Source organism: Otolemur garnettii, unplaced genomic scaffold (genome assembly GCF_000181295.1).
Source record: "Otolemur garnettii isolate 467f Iridium unplaced genomic scaffold, OtoGar3 scaffold00002, whole genome shotgun sequence".
Classification (NCBI taxonomy): domain Eukaryota; kingdom Metazoa; phylum Chordata; class Mammalia; order Primates; family Galagidae; genus Otolemur; species Otolemur garnettii.
The window spans coordinates 4,845,588-4,864,675 of NW_003852397.1; the positions used below are offsets into that span (position 1 = coordinate 4,845,588).

Here is a 19,088-nt window from a genome sequence, read left to right on the forward strand (position 1 = left end):
CGAACCCGCCACGTTAGGTGTATGTGGCTGGTGCCCTAGCCGCTTGAGCCACAGGCGCTGAGCCCACATTTTCTTTGTATCTCAAATTTTAGTGTAGCATTGTAGTATGTCAGAATTGACAAAATGGTTTGAGCATGGTAGCTCACAACAGTAATCCCAGCACTTTGGGAGGTTGAGGTGGGAGGATCACTTGAGGCTAGGAGTTCAAGAGCAGCCTGGGCCACATGGTGAGATCCCATCTCTACAAAAAACAAAAACAAAAAATTAGGCAGGTATGGTGGTGTATACCTGTGGTCCCAGCTATTTGCTAGGCTAATGTGGGAGGATTGCTTGAGCTCAGAAATTCAAAGTTATAGTGAGCTGTGATCATACCAGTATACTCTAGCATCTTAAAATAAAATAAAATAAAATAAAAGAATTGTCCTGGGTGAAATTATCACGTATACATCTCACACCTGTAATCCTAGCCCTATAGGAGGCAGAGATGGGTTGAAAGCTTGAGCTCAGGAGTTCCATACCAACCTGAGCAAGAGACCCCATCTCTACTAAAAACAGAAAAACTAGCCAGGCATGATGGCACACACCTATAGTTCCAGCTACTCAGGAGGCTAAGGCAAGAGGATTGCTCAAGCCCAAGAGTTTGAGGTTGTTGTGAGCTGTGATGACACCATTGTACTCTACCTAGGGTAACAGAGTAAGACTCTGTCTCAAAAAAAAAAAAAAGCATATTTCCTAAGGGAAGAGGAAATTGCTACTAGTCTTAGAGAAGCTAAGACCTAATTATCTTAGCTACAGTTGTCTCCTACTGGTCTTAGAGAAGCACCTCCAGTACACCAAAACTGTATTATAAGTCCAAATCTCTATTTAACTCCCTTCTCTAAAATTCATTGGTGTAAAAGGATACCTTAAAATGTTACTGTACCAGCATTCTGATCCCTAATAGCCACAGAATTTGGAACAAACAGGCAGAGCCTTTGTGCTGGGCATCCCTTCTGTACAGATCAGCCTCTCCTTGTTCTAAGAGCCCCCAGCTAATTAGGGTTTCAGCTACCACCCTGCCCTAGCAGGAAGTGCTAGGGTGCTGGGCATGGGTGTTTACAGCTTTTTGTGGGATATTTCTTTTACCTGGCAGGTGGCCTAGTGCCAAGTTGTCTGACCCATGTCCAGTTCATGCCTGCCTTGACCATTCCTCCTTGGCTTCCCAGGGAAAACCCAGCCTAGGGCAGCCCCTTCAGATAGAAGGTGCAAATACACTACCGCAATAGAAAATAAGTTCAAAGATTTATTATTTAAAGATCCTGGGCAAGGAGGGAGCAATGAATCAGGAGGACAGCCTTCCATCTCTGGGTCATGCATGGCAGGAATGAAGTGTCAGGTAGAAAGAGAGATAGCCTGGTGACTAGCAGTGTATACATAAATATATAAAGAGGAGTATATAGGAGGGTGTGAGTCACTTTAACATAGTGGGCAAATGCTTGAATGGTCTCTTTAAGTGTCCTCAGTAGGAGAATGGCCTCTAAGTTCTTATCTCTGGCCAAAGGCTTGAGCTGTGAGGATGTGGTGTTCTACTTCTAATGTGCAGGTAGCAACCTTTGCTGGGTCATTCCCTCCGCATCCCCACATATCCATAAGAGTAAATCCCTCGTGCCTTCAGAATTTTGCTCAGTTATCTCTTTCTTTTTTCTTTTATTTATTTATTTTTGCTTTCGATTTCTGCTGGCTTTCACTTTATCTTAGTTTGAAGTTTTTTTTTTAAATTTTTTTTTACTTCTTCCTCCTGTGGTGATTCTCTTGCCCCCCATGTAGCTGGGATTACAGACACTGGCCACAACAACTGGCTGTTTTTTTTTTTTTTTTTGTAGAGAGGAGGTCTCACTCTGGCTCACTCTGCCTCATGCTGGTCTTCCGCTGGTCTTGAACTCAGCTGAGCTCAGGTGATCCACCCTCTTTGGCCTCCCACAGTGCTGGGACAACAGGTGTGAGCCACTACACCCAGCCAGTTATCTCTTTCTTAACAAGGCCCATCCTAACACCTATTTAAAATTGCAGTTTGGCGTGGACCCACCACATTACCTATGTCCCCACTCTCTTTTTTTCCATAACATATATATCACCTAACACATTATACAATTTACCTATTAATTATGCTTATTATTTATTTATGTTTCTCCATAGAATGTAGACTTGAGGAATGAATCTTTGTTCATTGAAGTATCTCAAGTCACCTAAACAGTGCCTGAGAATGAATGAGTGACTGAATGAATGGATCCTAGTACCAAATAATCATCACTGAAGTAATTCCTCTTTAAGTCCCATTCCCTTTATGTATAAAATAGCTTTTCTCAAGCAAAAATCAATACTTGTCAATTTTTTTCCCATCAGTTATCTGAATTTTTGGGTTTAATTTAATAAAATTAGACCCCAAAATGACATTTTGTTTTAATTTGTACTCCTTTAGTAAATAATATAGTTGATTTTTTTCCTTTGTCTGTTTACTTACAAGTTAAAACTGTCTTTTATGAACTATTGGAGGTGCCCATTTATTGAGAGGCTTTCATTCCATCTATTAAATATATTCTGTAATATTAGCTACTATTTATTGAGTACTCTTCTATATGCCTATACTTAATACTATATATCATTCCAGTTACAGCTTAAATTCCATACATTAATAATATGGAATTATACTAGCATATGTACCACATATAGATAATAGTCATAGTTAACATTTTTCTTGAGAGTTCATTATGTGTCTCTTAACCATTTTGGAAGGTAGATATTATTTATGATACTGATGAAGAAATTGAGGGTCAGCAAGGTTAATTAACTCGACCAAGGTCACATATCTGGTAACTAACTTAACAATTTAAATCCAGCATCGATGCTCTTACTTACTCGGAACACTATGCTATGCTTTTTCCTTGGCATACAGAGTCTTGTACTGTGTGTTTAATTTTACAGCTCTAGAGCTGCATGGGGTTTTGGTAGATGTTTTAATGATAGAACCTAAAAATTGTCCTTAGCCTACTAAAGCCTCGTACAATACTTGCTGATTTATTCGAAAATAATTTTTTAGGCACTTTGTTCTTAACAACAGTAGGTCTACAATCATCAGTTTATTTTTTAAAATTTAATCATATTAGTAGCCTTGATTTTTAGCTGGTTATCATTGGCCTTTAGGCAGTGTTAATTAATATAATATTTATTTTACCAGGGAGATGAATGGGAATTATTGCTGCTAAAAAACAAGGCTGTAGTCTTTTTTGTGTGTGCTCTTGAACTTAAGGGATTTTTAAGATTCTATTTTGGTAGCATTCACATTACATGTGCAGGATGTATTCTGTCCCAGCTTGGCCATCTTTAGTGTAGCCCTTCAGTTTTACCTGCGCTATTAGATACATCATTCTTATTTTGGTTGAGCAATGTGTGTAGATAGGTTGCTTTTTATGTGTTATAGTTATTGAAATAAGAGAATAGCTTATCTTCAGAGTTTTCTTCGGGTCTTCATTATGTCCTGTGAATATTTATGTTACTTGTTAAATTGTTTATGATTCTGCAGACATCACAATACTAAGGAAAATGGATTTTTTAAAAAATAGCGCTTCTTCATGTCTCTTTTTAAGGACACCGAATAGATGTTTTACTAATACGGTTCAAAAAAGAATTCTGATGAGCAGAATATTGTGCAAAATTCTCTCCCATAAGCTATCAATATCATTTAAAAAATAGTTTCAACCATTTTTATAAAGCAAGAAGGCTATTAAAAACTGCTAATAAAAAATAGATGCTTATTTTTGTGCTAATACTAATTACTGATAATGCATGCTTATGTTTGTCACTCATTACATGGCACTGTACCAATCAGTGGATGACTGAGACTCAAGCACTTACACATGTAAATTAACCATTAGATTTTTTTTCTTTTCTTTTTTACTTAAGTGAGTCATAATGGAAAGCAACTCTAGGTCATAAAAAAATCTTTTCTCTTTAATGCTAATGAAATGTCTCCACTCTCTGTATTAACAGACTACCCTTATTGGTAATCTGTACCCTTCTCTTTTGTTCTTGCTGGTAATGAAATGCTGGGTGCTGAAAAAGCCGGCTCTCCAAGAATGTGTGGCCAATTGTCTTCTGTTCACTTATACTGTAAAATTACTGTTCCCCGGCAAAGCCGGACAAGTACGGGGACAAGATCAAAAGAGTATGCACTGGCACCCGGCTACCCTGAGTGACTCCTGCCTTATTAATTAGTCACAGATTCTCCCAAGTTAATCTACTCTGGTAGGGCAAAAACATTCCACAATATAAAAACAACAAAGTATAACCCAACCACAAGCCTTTACTGGATGCTTTCTTCAACTTTCAGTTTAAACCTTTGCACTATGTTGTGAACGCAACGTCCCTTCATTTTTCTGATCGTCAGGGCACAAAAGCTATATTAAATTTTTTCCAAAACATTACTGACACAGTCAAATGGTCATTTTTATTCTCCAAAATTGGGTAACCATTAATTGGTATCGTCCTTTTAAAAAAATCAGTGTATTGGGGATCCAATTTAAAAGTGCAGTTGCTATTAAAATTTGCAAGCTTGTTCTGTCCTCTCATCAGAAATGCCACTGGTGTTTAAGCCTTTGAAAAGGACCTTCTCTGTGAGCATTTTTTGGTGGAAGCAAAATTTGACAGTGATCCTAAGCTCCAAATTAAATAATATCAGCATGACTTTCCTTTTCATTTGAACCCCCATTTTTTAATTTCCTGAGTCTTTTTCATTTAAGAGGTCTCTAGTTGTTTTTTAGTTAATATTTTTAAGTTATAGCCTGAGACAGAAACAGCAAAAATCTGTACATTGCCGTTTCACGGTTGTGTTTTGTTTTGTTCAGGGGAGAAAGAAATAAACTTTTGAGTGAGACATCAGCTGTACAGAGGAAAGTAAGACCTGAACCATCAGGTGATGGTGGTGGTACAGTTGGTAACTTTTAGCATTTTGATTTAATTGAAAGAATTCTACCAGTTTCTGTGTCCTCTGACATGGTTTAAAAATAACAACGTGATATATTTTGTGAATATATATTTTATCTTCCGATTATGATTTTATACTCAGAATATAATTTTATTCGGATTATTTGAAACGTGCTGTGAAAGAAAGATCAAAACATTTCGACACTGGGAATATCCGAAACCCTGTTATTACATACTCAGGGGAAGTTGCGATGATTAATATCAGTCTTCACTGTACATTTGTTTTTGAAGTCAGATTCCTTCCCTCCTTAATTGCTGTATTTCTTTGTGAATTGTGAAAGCTTTTTAAAAAAAGTTATCATTAAGCTCATTTTTAAATTGTGAATTTAAAAAATAATTTTAGAAAAGATCATTAGATGTATTTCTCTGACAGTACTAGATGGAATGGTTTTATCTGCATTATGCATTTCTGGGATGGTCGGAAGTTATTTTTTAAAGCGCTGTATTAACTGTTCTTGAAAGGCTTTTTTGGGGTGTGTGTGGAAGGAATATTTGTGTTTGCGAAGGTTAACAGAGGCTGGCTGTGCTGGAAGTGACTGCAGTGCCTTTTGATTATTCATGGACAGTAATAGAAGGCACTTAAAAAGAACAATGAAATTGCTTATTTTTGTGATGGGCCATCTGTTGAATTGTTTTGTGCAACAATTGCACAATAGTATCTATGTCATATCATTCTATTTTCAACAGCAGCTGATTATGTCTCACTGGCTACTTGTCCTTATTTCTAAAGGCCCATGACCATTTAAAGTCACCTTTCCAGAAACCTTTGCCAGAAAGGTATTGGACATCTCAACCAGCTTGTGTATATTTTATTATTACTATTTCTCTTTTTTTCCTTTTATTTGGGGGTGGGTGGGGAGGGGAGTGGGTGGGAATAGGAGGAGAGAGTTGGTCATGTTAGTTCTAATTAATTAGACTTCCTAAACGTCTGGGACAATTATCTATGCTTTCCACCTGTAGTTCTATAAAAGAAGTTAACATAGAATCATTTGATAATTTGTGTAGAAATGATAGGCTTGGGGGAAAAAAAGAGTCAAGTTTAAAAGACTGCTATACAGTGTTTCATGCTTTTAATTATCTACTCTTTTCTTCATGACAATAATTAGAATTTTTCTCTTGGAATTTACTTCCATCTTAAAAAAAAAATGATTCATTAGCAAATTTGTTAGAGCAGAAGTGAAATTAAAATAAAACAAATGTGCTGTTGTCAATAGGTCACTGACATCGCTGATGCCATGATTCTGAAACAGCTTTTTGAAAATCTGTTCAAAAATGGGGTCGTCGTTGTGGCAACATCCAACAGGCCACCAGAAGGTAAAAACAAACATTGTGCTAGTCTCACCCAATTAGGTGGAAACTGACAGGCTTTTAAAAATCCATCATTTTGTACTAATTTCATTGTGTTAATAAATCTGATGACTTTGCTTGTCATTAGTTTTATAACTGGCTTAGTCGGAAAAATCAGTTGATATTTGTATCTGAAAAGTCTTTATATCTTTAGCACACTAAATCCAGTGGATTCTCATGTTTGGTTCACTTTCTAGGTTTTTTTTTTTTTTTTCTGAATATTAGCTATGTCATAGGTGCATATTAAAAAATGTAGGCCTGGCTTGGCGCCTATAGCTCAACCGGCTAAGGTGCCAGCCACGTACATCTAAGGTGGCGGGTTTGAATCCCCAGCCTGGACCCGCCAAACAACAACGGCTGCAACCAAAAAAAAAAATAGCCGGGCGCTGTGGCGGGTGCCTGTGGTCCCAGCTACTTGGGAGGCGGAGGCAGGAGACTCGCTTGAGCCCAGGAGTTGGAGGTTGCTGTGAGCTGTGATGCCACAGCACTCTACCCAGGGGGACAGCTTGAGGCTCTGTCTCAAAAAAAAAAAAAAAATGTAGGCCTTCCTAACTGCTTTTTTATAGGGGATAGGCCATAATAGAAATTCAGGCCTGTGATCCTAGCACCCTGGGAGGCCCAGGCAGGAGGATCACTTGACCGCAGGAGTTTGAGACCAGCCTGAGCAAGAGGGAAACACTTTATGTACAAAAAACCCCCAAATTTAGGCAGGCACTGTGGTGCATGCCTAGTATCCCAGCTACTTGGGAGGCTGAGATCCAGAGTTTGAAGTTTCAGTGAGCTGTGATGATGCCACTGCATAGTACCATGGGCAACAGAGCAAGACTCTGTCTCAAAAAAATAGAAAAAAAGAAAAAAAACAATTTCAATGAAATGAAAGCTGAAGCTCCTAATTAAATAAAAAAAAAAAAAGACTTAAAGCTCACTTGAAGGAGTAGTTTCAAATACTTCACTTAAATTATCATTTCTAAAAAAAAGCACTTATGGTTTATTAGGAAAGTATTAAAAAATTAAAATACAAGTAATATTTAGATAAAGATAAGTAGTGTAATAAATTATACGGGTATCTTTCAGCCCATCATGTGATCAATTAAAGGTTTAAGGCACCAAAAATAATATTTTCTGAGAGATTTGATGTTAACATCTTTCTGCTTGGAATATTGTTCCCCTCTGCATGGCTAAGTCCTTACCTTCTTTAAGTCTTTGCTCAAAAGCAGTTTTGCCAGTGAAGCCTAGACTTGTCTCCTTGTTTTCAGTCTCTGACACATTCCTTTTTGCCTGGGACTGCTTTTTACCCTGCTGTCTATTTTCCCCATAGCACATATGGACCCACTTTATCATTCACTTTTTTATCATATTTATGGTTTGTTGCCTGTCCCCTTTGAAGACTCAGAAGGCTCATGAAGGCAATACTTTTTATCTCTTCTGATCTCATATATATCCCAAGCACCTCTAATAGTGCTTTGTACATAGACGGATCTCAGTAAATAGTCTTAGAACGGATGCCCAGTGAACGCACATTTTAAAAGATCTCTCTGGCTACCGTGTTGAGAATGGACTGTGAGGTGAGGTTTCAAGGTTGGAAGTAAGGAGACCATTTAGGAGACTATTGCCGCAGTCCTGAGAGGAGGTGATAGAGCAGTGTAGTGGTGAGAAGTGGGCTGATTCTAGATGTATTTTATACCCAGAGGTAGGAAGGTAGAAGTAGGGGTTGCTGTTAGGTAGGACAAGGCTTGTGAGTTTGGACTTGGTTGGAAATATAAATTTGGGAGTTGTCGGTCTTAAGCAAGGCTGGAAAGAGGAGTTGGTGAGGTAGGAGGAGAGCTGAGAGATTGTCAAATGAGGAAAAGAAAATGCTATGAAAGGATGTTAAATGCTGCTACAAGGTGAAAATGAGACTGAGAATTGATCATTGGAATTGGTAACATGAACTTCCTTAGTGAACCTGAAAAGACCAATGTAATAGTGTGCATTTTTTAAAAAATAAGCTATACCACATTGATGGTTTATGTTGAATTGTAATTACTAACACACTCAGACCTTACTATGCAGGCTGCTGTCAGCCTGGGTCTCATTTAATGTTTGCGTAGTTGATTTTTCTTCCTATTATATTTCAGCTTATTGGTTGTCTGCATTGTTCTACTTTATTGATTTTTGTTGAAATCTTTTTGTAGTATAATGCTAACAAAGTTTTTTTTGGCTATCCTTACTAACCGTGACATTTATAATTTTGGTAATCATGCCTCTATATTTTCAGCTATTCATTAATTAAAATGTGCAAATAGGGTAGGACTAAGTCTAGTCACCTGTAGCGTATCACTAGAGGCCCTAGTCAGTAATCAACACTTTTGGATCTAGTTATTCAAACTAGTGTAGTTATACTTTGTCTGTTACACTATAAGAGAATTATGAGTGATTTTTGTGATATGAGAGTATTAAAATCTATATAAAGATAGCTGCAGCATTCTTATGATTTACTAGTGTTAGCAACCCTATGAACCAAGGCAGTGAGCTCTTTAATACTAGATTATCTATCTAGGTGGAAGTAGGTTTGCCTTTGTTCTATCTGACACGCTGATTTAACAGAGGCATCATTATTACCTTTAGACATTCAGTGGCAAACTATGTTTGTAAATAACAAAGTGCAAGAACAATTTCAGCAGACTACTGAAAGGAAAATTGCAGTTGGCTGCTCAGTCTAGTGGTGAACGGAGGAAGAACTACCATGAGGAGAGGTTAAGGAAGAATTTGCAGCTTTGTAGGAGTGAACCAAGTTGCTGGTCCATCAAGGTAGCAAGCAGAAAATGAACCAGAGGTCACCCTTCAGGGAAAGACTTGGAGTTCCAGATGCAGAACTACAAAAACTAGACAAACTGGGGTGGTACCTGTGGCTCAAAGGAGTTGGGCCCTGGCCCCATATGCCGGAGGTGGCGAGTTCAAACCTAGCCCTGGCTAAAAACTGAAACAAACAAACAAACAAACAAACAAAAAAAAAACTAGGCAAACTTAAGAAAAAGCCTTTTCTAAATATGATGTGTAGGAGGACCACTTGTCTAAGAAACACTGGGTTTCTTAGCCACAGCAGACATTCATTGTAAGTAGCTTAATGTTTTAATGTAAAGATAATGGCATATACTTGATACATATGTGTGTGTATAGATAAATTGATATAAAATTTCAAGAATAAAGAAAAAAACTCAGAGAAATTAAAGATGAATATCAGGAAAAGGTAAAACCATAGGACAAAGTGTGGACCAGTGGTTTCCAGAAGCTGGGGTGGGGAGGTATTTGGCTACAGGAGCAGCATGAGAGAATTTCTCAGGGCAATGGAACTGTTCTGCGTCCTGATCAGAATGCAGTGGTCACACGTGTTAAAACTCACCGAAGCATACTCCCCAAAGTTAATCTTACTATATACAGATTAAAAACAGATCACCTACATCCTGAGTGGTAGAACAGTGACCGGAACTGATTTTGTGACTCTCTTAACACATTGCCCTCTCTCTTTTCTCTTTGTTAGTCATTACTGATCTTTGTTCACTCTGTCCCCAATAAAGAGTGTCCTCTTTTCCAGACATCAAAATACATTCCGATACATTCCACTTTTCTTTAAGCCACAGCTTTTGATCCGGGTCCCAGATAGTTTTTTTTTTTTTGCTTCATTTTGTTTTCTATTTAGAACATACCTCTCAGATTGTTCCAAGAGCCAAGGGAGAGAACCTTCTCAGCACAGGGTTGAGGTAAAGCTGAGCAGCTGGAGACAGAAAGGCTCATTTGAGGAACTGAAAAGGTAGCCAGTGTGGTTATTGTGGACCATGAGGTACAAGATGAATCTGGAGTAGGAAGAGTGGGACTTCATAGCATTAACAGGGATTTTGGGGTTGATTCTAAGAGAAATGATAAACCATGAAGCTTTTCTTTTTTTTTTTCTCTTTTTTCTAACGTCTACCTGGAACAGTGTTTTAGAACATCTCAAAGGCATCTTAGCTGCTAGTCTGAGGCCTGGAATGCAAACAAGAACAAATCAGAGGCAGTTAGGTGGGCAAGAATGGGGAGAGGGTAATGTTTTCATGGTCCCTTAGAGCAACACATGCAAAGAATGAGCTATATAGAGTGCAGAGAATGTGTTGCTAGGTGAGTTGTAGTCATATGGTAGAGGCAGGGAGCCATTTTGGGAAGCTATTATTGCACACTAGAGAAGAAGCAATGGTACCTCGGTAGACGGCAGCGATTCTCAGCTGGGGGGCTATTTTGCTTATCAAGGGATATTTGGCATCATCTGAGACATTTTTGGTTGTCTCACCTAGCCAAGGAGAGCTGCTACTGGCATGGAGTAGATAGAGGCCAGTAATGTGGTCAAAGATCCTATGATGCATCTTCTACCATAAGGAATTGTGTGGCCAAAAATATTAATCGTACCTAGGTTAAGAAACCCTAGTATAATGCTGTGATAGTGGATATGAAGAGAAGGATAGATGTTAGAGATATAGGGGGTCAGATGGACAGCACCTGGGTGTAGATTGGATATTGAAGAAAAGGGAAAGGATGGTTTCTAAATTTCTGGGTTGTACAACTGTATAAATGAATGTGCCTTTTTCCATAAAGACAGAAAACTCTAGAGATAAGATGATACTTGGTAGAGAAGGACACTTATGTTTTTCCTCTCTCCTTTCCTCCTTTAGCTTCTTTGTTTAATTTCTTCTGCTTTATTCATCTCATTCTCTCCATTTCTAGCTATAATATATAAAAATTTCCTGGTCAAAAATGGGGGTTGCTGGTGATGACGGGGTTACAATCACATCTTAATTCTAATTCTTTAACCAGCTAATGACTTGTTTATTTATAGACAGATGATTATTTTTAACAAAATGATAAGGAACATTCAGTGATTATTAAGTTTAATAGAAAATAATTAGTAGTCAAGTAAAGTAAGTTCTTTTCTCTCACTGAAGGGTTTTTAAGTCCATTGACTTCCATTATATAAGGAATTTCTGGTGTGAAAAACTATATCATCGGTGTTTGACCTTACTGAAAATAAATATATAAGTGTATAAAGGGTAGTATTTTTTCCACCAAATTTTATGTAGCATTTAATAAGGAGAAAAAATCTGCATTTTCCTGGTTCTTAAAAAAATCCATAATTTCCTTAGATTTCTATAACCACTCTTATAGGGCATTGTACCATTTAAAATGCGGTAGGATATCTAAAGCAGAGTAGGCAATTATTATTTGAACAAGAAATGAATTCAATTTACAGAACTATAGGTAGGACTGATGGAAAGGATTTCATCTTCTTGCCATCTCTGGGAACATTAGCCCTGCAGTAAATTACCAACAATAGATAGGTAGATAACCTGGACTTTTCTTTCTGATTTTTCAATTTATATGTCAACAAACACATTATAGGTTGAGTATCCCTAATCTGAAAATCTACAATACAAAGTGTGCCGAAATGGAAACTTTCTGAGGGCTGACACAACATCACAAGCAGAAAGTTCCATACCTGACCTCATGTTTTTTTCAAGTTTTTATCAAAACATGTGTGATGGCTTATTGAAGGACTAGGGTAGTGTGCATTAACAACAGAACAAAATATCGTATCCATTTATATTAATAAATTGAAGAGAGACTTCTAAGTCAACTATTGTTAATGAGACAGATGACTCAGGAGGAAATCTTTGAAAAAGCCCTCCAGCAGAATGCCTGTCACCCCAAGAGCACCCACGTCCTGGTCCCTCAACTGCTTCTGAGGTTTCTTCCTACCTAAAAAATAAAATACATTGCATAGTAATCTTTTAGTCAAAACATACCATGGTAGGTAGAGTTGTTTGTTGTTACCATTTAAGTGGTTACAGGTATGCTGGGGATGCTACTATGCTGTTTACTCACCCAGAACTTAGTATTTTTTCACTGTATTAATGACACTTGTTTTGGAGACAGAGCCTTGCTGTGTTGCCTGGGGTAGAGTGCAATGTCATCGTCATAGCTCACAGCAACCTCAAAACTATAGTAGCTGGGACTATAGGTGCATGCCACTATGCCTGGCTAATTTTGGCATTTTTTTGTAGAGACAGGGGTCTTATTCTTACTCTGGTTGGTCTTTTTTTTTTTTTTCTTCTGAGACAGAATCTTACGTTGTTGCCCTTGGTGGAGTACCGTGGTGTCACAGCATATAGCAACCTCAAACTCTTGGGCTTAAGTGATTCTCTTGCTTCAGCCTCCCAAGTAGCTGGGACTACAGGCACCTAAAACAATACCTGGCTGTTTTTTTGTTGTAGTTGTCATTGTTGTTTAGCAGACCTGGGTTGGGTTTGAACGAGCCAGCTCCAGTATATGTGGCCGGCACCCTAACCACTGAGCTTTGGGTGCTGAGCCACTGGCTGGTCATGAACTTCTGGCCTCAAGTAATCCTCCAGCCTTGGCCTTCTAGAGTGCTAGGATTATAGGTGTGAGCCCCTGCTCCTGATATGTCATATTTTTTACTGTTAAATACTTATGTATGAATAAGAGTAAGAAAAGATTGCTTATCAGTAGCATAAATTCAGAGTCAGGAATGATGGTGATGCCAAACCATTATAGATTGTTCACGCAGGTGACCGAGATAGTGACATCTTTGCCTTCTGATGGCCAATGTATACAAACTTTACTTCATGTACAAAATTATTAAAAATATCGGAACAACCCAAATGTCACTCAACTGATGAATAGATAAACTAAATGTGGTCTATCCATGCAATGCAAAATTGTTCAGCCATAAGAGGAATGAAGTTCTGACATACAATGCAATATGGATGAATCTTGAAAGCATTATAAGTAAAAGAGAGACCCCAAAGGTCACATACTATGTGACTGCATTTGTCTAAAATATCCAGAATAGGCAAATCCATTGAGACAGAAAATTAGATTGGGGGAGGGATAATGGGAAGTGATAGTAATTAATGGGTGTGAGGTTTCTTTTTAGGAGATGAAAATGTTCTGGAATCAGATAGTGGTAATTTTGTGAGTATACCGAAAGCCCCTGAATTGTGTATTTCACATATGTCTACATGTATATTTGATGTTACTCACTTTTGGATGAGAGATACTCAACCTGTATCGGTAACTTTTAAAATTAGCCATCGTGCTCAAGACAGTGGTGAAAACCTCTGTGGAATAAGCTGAATTTCATTTAGTGTTCTAAACTGGCTGGAAGTGGTTAAAAAGGAAGGAAGGAAATATGGAAGAAAGGAAGGACCCAAGAAAGAGAAAAGTAGAGCAGTGCCTGTGGCTCAAACGAGTAGGGTGCTGGCCCCATATACCGGAAGTGATGGGTTCAAACCCAGCCCCGGCCAAGAAAAAAAAAATAGAGAGAAAAGTAGTGCAAACACTGTTAATATTCTAGTTAGCCCAAATATATTTTTTTCAAGAGAATTAAACCATTTATTGCTTATACACGATAATGGTAGATACACAGGCTTCATTCTCATCTGTAATTTTATCTGGTACCATTATTCAATTTAGATATATTCCAGAGGATATGCCAACAATTACCTTTATAACCAGTAATTCCATGATTTTCCTTGGATGACCCTTTGAATGGTGAGCTTCGGGTCACAACACTAACCCTCAGGTCAACTACACCAAGGTTTCTGAAGACAATGGCTTCTTCACCCAAGCAGGTTGTAAAAGAATTTTAAACAGAACCTGGCATCACCCTGAAGGAATTCTAGCTTCATACTTTTGGTTAAGTTTACCAAAGTGGCTTCAGAATAGACTAACTTTACACAGCACACTTAAAAAAAATAAAGACACATTTATTCAGCAACGTGATCAGACTGTTACATTGAGCAATCAACAGCATGGGTGCAAAAAAAAAAAAAATCCGCATTAAAACCCTTTGCTGGAGTGCTTTACACTTTCCACAGAACAGAAGCTATAATAACCTGTTATACAGTTAATCACAAATGTAGTCCTTGAGTTTTTTGCCCATACACATGAGTATTATCTAAAACAGTGGTTCTCAACCTTCCTAATGCCATGACCCTTTAATACAGTTACTCATGTTGTGGCGACCCCCAACCATAAAATTATTTTTGTTGCTACTTCATAACTGTAATTTTGCTACTGTTATGAATCATAATGTAAATATCTGATATGCAGGACATATTGATACCGGATTTTTGACTTTGGATTTCCAGGCTCTTGGTCTCCATGATTCGATGAATGAATCGATGGACCACAGGATGGACAGTAAGTTAGGTTTTATTTACAGAGGTATTATTACAGCTCTTACAAAGAGCCAAATCTTGCAGAGCAGGATAAGATAGGTTTTAAAGTGTCACAGCTCTTACAAAGAGCCAAACCTCCTTGCAGGGCAGGATGCAAGTGTTACAGCTCTTACAAAGAGCCAAACTTCCTTGCAGAGCAGGGTATAAGTGTTACAGCTCTTCCTCTTCTGCTCTCTCTCCCTCAGGGGCCTGCAACAATCTGCTGAGGTCTTTGCTCTCCTGCTTTCTCTTCCTCAAAAGTCAGCGACAATCTGCTGAAGTCTTGCTCTTCTGCTCTATCTTCCTTGATGATCTGCGATGATCTGCCCCTAGGCTCTCTGCTCAGGGGTTTATATAGGGATAGTCATCCAATGAGCTGAAAGCTGAGCTGGAGAAAATAGACCAATCAAGAGCAGGATTGAAAATGGACCAATCAGGGATGCACTGAAGGAATTGCCAATGTTATCCCCTGATCAGCCTGGTCTTCTTTGTTACTGGAGCCTCTGGTGGGAGAGGAAAGCTCCCCCTTTTGCTCCAGCCTGCTGCCAGCAGATCCTCTAGTGCCGCTCTACTGGAGCCTCTGGTGGGGGAGGGAAGCTCCCCCGCTTGCTCCAGCCTGCCAGTTCCTTTGCCGGCTGCTGCCACCAAGACAGAGGTGGCAGGTCCCCTAGCCCTGCTCGGCTGAGCTGGCTGGGGCACCACTTTTCCGGTATCAATATGTAGGCGACCCCTGTGAAAGGGTCGTTGGACCCCCAGACCGCTGTTCTAAAACGTCTTTTTTGTAGCAGTGAGGCCCTGCCAACACTGTCCTTGACTGTGTTCACAGATCTGTTGTAACCTGTAGCTTCCCTGTCACTTCTCTGGCTCTCCTCTCCTGCTAAGCTTTGTTTCCTGGGAATAATTAAAACTTTCTGCCACTGCCATAGCTACTGCTGCTACTGGAACCACCATAGGCACCTTGGTTTTGTGGTTTGGTAAAGTATTGGCTGCCACCACCATAAGGGCCAGAGCTTCTGCCTTCAACATTTCCCCTCCTCATGAATCCAAAATTTGATGACTGATTGTTGTAATTGCCAAAATCATTTTAATTTCCACCACCTCCAAAATTGCTTCCACCATTACCAAATCCATTGTAGCCACCCCCACTGCCATCATATCCACCACCACCATGGCTGCCACCAAAACTACCACGACCACTGAAGTTTCCTCCATGGCTAAAGTTGTCGTTTCCACCAAAACCATCTCCACAGCCCCCACCAAAGTTTCCAGAAACACTTTGATCTCTTTGGCTGGACGAAGCACTAGCCATCTCTTGCTTTGATAGGGCTTTCCTCACTTCATAGTTGTGGCCATTCACAGTATGGTATTTCTGAATGACAGTCTTATCCACAGAATCATGGTCATCAGACGTAACAAAAGCAAAGCCCCTCTTCTTGCCACTGCCTCAGTCAGTCATGATTTCAGTCACTTCTATTTTCCCATACTGTTCAAAACAGTCTCTGAAGTGATGTCTTCAGTATCTTCTCTAATGCCACCAGTAAAGATCTTTTTCACAGTTAAGTGGGCACCAGGTCTTTGAGAATCTTCTCTGGAAACAGCTCTCTTTGGTTCCAGCCACCTGGTATGGCCTTGCATTCAGTGCTGCATCCACCTCTTCCACAGCGGCGTATGTGACAAACCCAAAGCCCCTGGAGTGCTTGGTGTTGGATCTCTCATTGTCTGTGAGCGTCCCCACTGCTCAAAATGGCTCCAGACTCATCAGTCCTTTCAAAGCTCAACTTCCAATGAAGAGCTTCTGCAGCTGTTTTTTTTTTTGAGATGGAGCCTCAAGCTATCCCCCTGGGTAGAGTGCCATGGCATCATGCTCACAGCAACCTCCAACTCCTGGGCTCAAGCGAGTCTCCTGCCTCAGCCTCCCAAGTAGCTGGGACTACAGGTGCCCGCCACAACGCCTGGCCATTTTTTGGTTGCAGCCATCATTGTTGTTTGGCGGGCCCGGGCTGGGGATTCGAACCCGCCACCTTAGGTGTATGTGGCTGGTGCCTTAGCCGCTTGAGCCACAGGCACCGAGCCGAGCTGTTCTGGGTTCTTTAGGAGACTCTGACTTAGACGTGATGGCGGTGGGAAGAGAGACTTTAACGATGCTTCCTCAGCGGTGTCCACAGGCAGCCCAAATATTTTTAGAGATGAGACAGCTAAGCATTGTCCAGCACGTGTGACGTCCATGTGAGATCTATATTATGGTCTGAAAAATTATGTAAATACATTAATAAATTCTGTTTCATTAGAAATTCCAAAAATATAGACTTTAGACAAATATTACTAAAGGCAAAATTTCATAATAATAATTGTGTCTATCAAAAAGCCATAACAATCATAAACATGTATGTAATTAATAACATCTTCAAATTACACAAAGGAAACATAGGCAGGTTTAATGGGAGAATTATACTATTGGACAATCATAGTTGGATCTTTGAATATCCCTCTTGAAATAGATGATTGAACAAAAATTTGTAAAGATAGAGACAATCATTTATCTTGACCTAATTAGTATTTATTAAACATTAAACCTAATAACTGCAAAATATAGTCTTTTCTTTTTTTTTGAGACAGAGCCTCAAGCTGTCGCCCTGGCTAGAGTGCTGTGGCATCACAGCTCACAGCAACCTCCAATTCCCGGGCTTAAGTGATTCTCTTGCCTCAGCCTCCCAAGTCGCTGGGACTATGGGCACTTGCCACAACTCCTGGCTATTTTTTGGTTGTAGTTGTCATTGTTGTTTGGCAGGCCCGGGCTGGATTTAAACCCACCAGCTCTGGTGTATGTGGCTGGCACCTTAGCCACTTGAGCTACAGGAGCCGAGCCAAAATATAGTCTTTTCAAGTACAAATTATATGTTGACTAAGATTGAGCATGTGCTGGGCCATAAAACAAGTCTCAATGAATTTACAGAGTTTAAAATTATACAGAATGGTTTTTGGCCACACTGGAATTAAATTTAATGTCAATAGCAATAAGATATCCAGGAAAATCCCAAATATTTGCAAATTAAACCATATATATTTTTTTTAACATAGTCTCTGTCTGTTGCCCAGGGTAGAATGTTGTGGGGCATAACTGACAGCAACCTCAAACTCTTGGGATCAAGTAATCCCCTTGTCTTAGCCTCCTGAGTAGTGTGGGAACTACAGGCATGTGTGCAGCCTGGCTAAGTTTTCTATTTTTAGTAGAAATGGGTCTTGTTCTCACTCAAGCTGATCTCCCAACTCCTGAGCTCAAGTGATCCACCTTGGCTTCCCAAAGTGCTAGGATTATAGGCATGAGCCACTGCATCCAGCCTAAACATAATCAATGAATTAAATATGAAATCAGAAGGAAAATTAAAAAATATTTTGAAGCAAAATATAATAAAATAAACATCAAAAATTTGGGGGTACTGTTAATACAGTTCTTAGGGGAAACTTACAGTGTAAAAGTCTTTTTAGAGAGAGAAAAAAAACCATATAATATCAGTGACCTAATATTTAACCTTAAGAAACTAGGAAAAGAAAGGTGAATTAAATCTAAGTTTGGGGGGGCGGGCACGGTGGCTCATGTCTGTAATCCCAGCACTCTGGGAGGCCATGGTAGGTGGATTACCTGAGCTCGGAGTTCCAGACCAGTTTGAGCAAGAGCAAGACCCTGTCTCTACTAAAAATAGAAAAAGTAGCTGGGTGTTGTGGTGGGCGCCTGTAGTCCCCCATACTTGGAAGGCTGAGGCATGAGGATTGCTTGAGCCCAAGAGTTTGAGGTTGCTATGAGCTATGATATCAGAGCACTCTACCCAGGGTGACAGAGTAAGACCCTGTCTCAAAAATAAATATATTAATTAAAAAAAAAACTAAGTACAAGAAAGGAAGAAAAATATAAGCTAAGAGGAGAAACCAACAAAATAGAAAACAAACTAGTAAAATTAACAAACCCCAAGATGACTTTTTTGAGATGAATAAAATTACAAAATTTTTAACTAGACTGATTAAGAAAAATATGTAATATCAAATTATGAATATTTACAATGAAAGAAGGACGGTCACAGATCCTACACATAAAAAGATAAGGAGAACATGATCAGCAACTTTATGACAACAAATATGACAACTTAGATCAAATGGACAAATATATTGAAATTTACTATTTGTCAAAATTGACTCAAAATGAAAGAGATAATCTGAATATCTCTATAGCTATTAAATAAAAAACCTCCCCCAAAAGTCTAGGCCCACAACACTTGGCTATTTTTTTTTGTAGTTGTCATTGTTGTTTAGCAGGACCGGGCTGGGTCTGAACCTCCCACCCCCGTTATATGTGGCTGGCGCTGTAACTACTGAGCTATGGGCGCTAAACCAGGAAAAATAATAGTCATTTTAATAGATAAAGAAAAATCATTCAACAAAATCTAATGCTCACTGTATAGCACTTTATTGAAAAAAAAAAAA

The 19,088-nt window shown here is 39.1% G+C and overlaps 1 protein-coding gene and 1 pseudogene across 1 annotated transcript in view; one reads left to right on the top strand and one right to left on the bottom strand.

Annotated features, from left to right (window-relative positions):
* Nucleotides 1–6,380, top strand: part of LOC105887011 (AFG1-like ATPase) — a 36,738-nt gene extending 30,358 nt beyond the window's left edge. The window contains exon 5 of the mRNA XM_023512431.1: nt 6,234–6,380. Within this exon, the coding sequence (XP_023368199.1) occupies nt 6,234–6,380 (147 nt within the window). The remainder of the gene's footprint in view (nt 1–6,233) is intronic.
* Nucleotides 6,381–15,513: 9,133 nt separating this feature from the next.
* LOC105886888 overlaps nt 15,514–19,088 on the bottom strand; it is an 11,377-nt pseudogene continuing 7,802 nt past the window's right edge.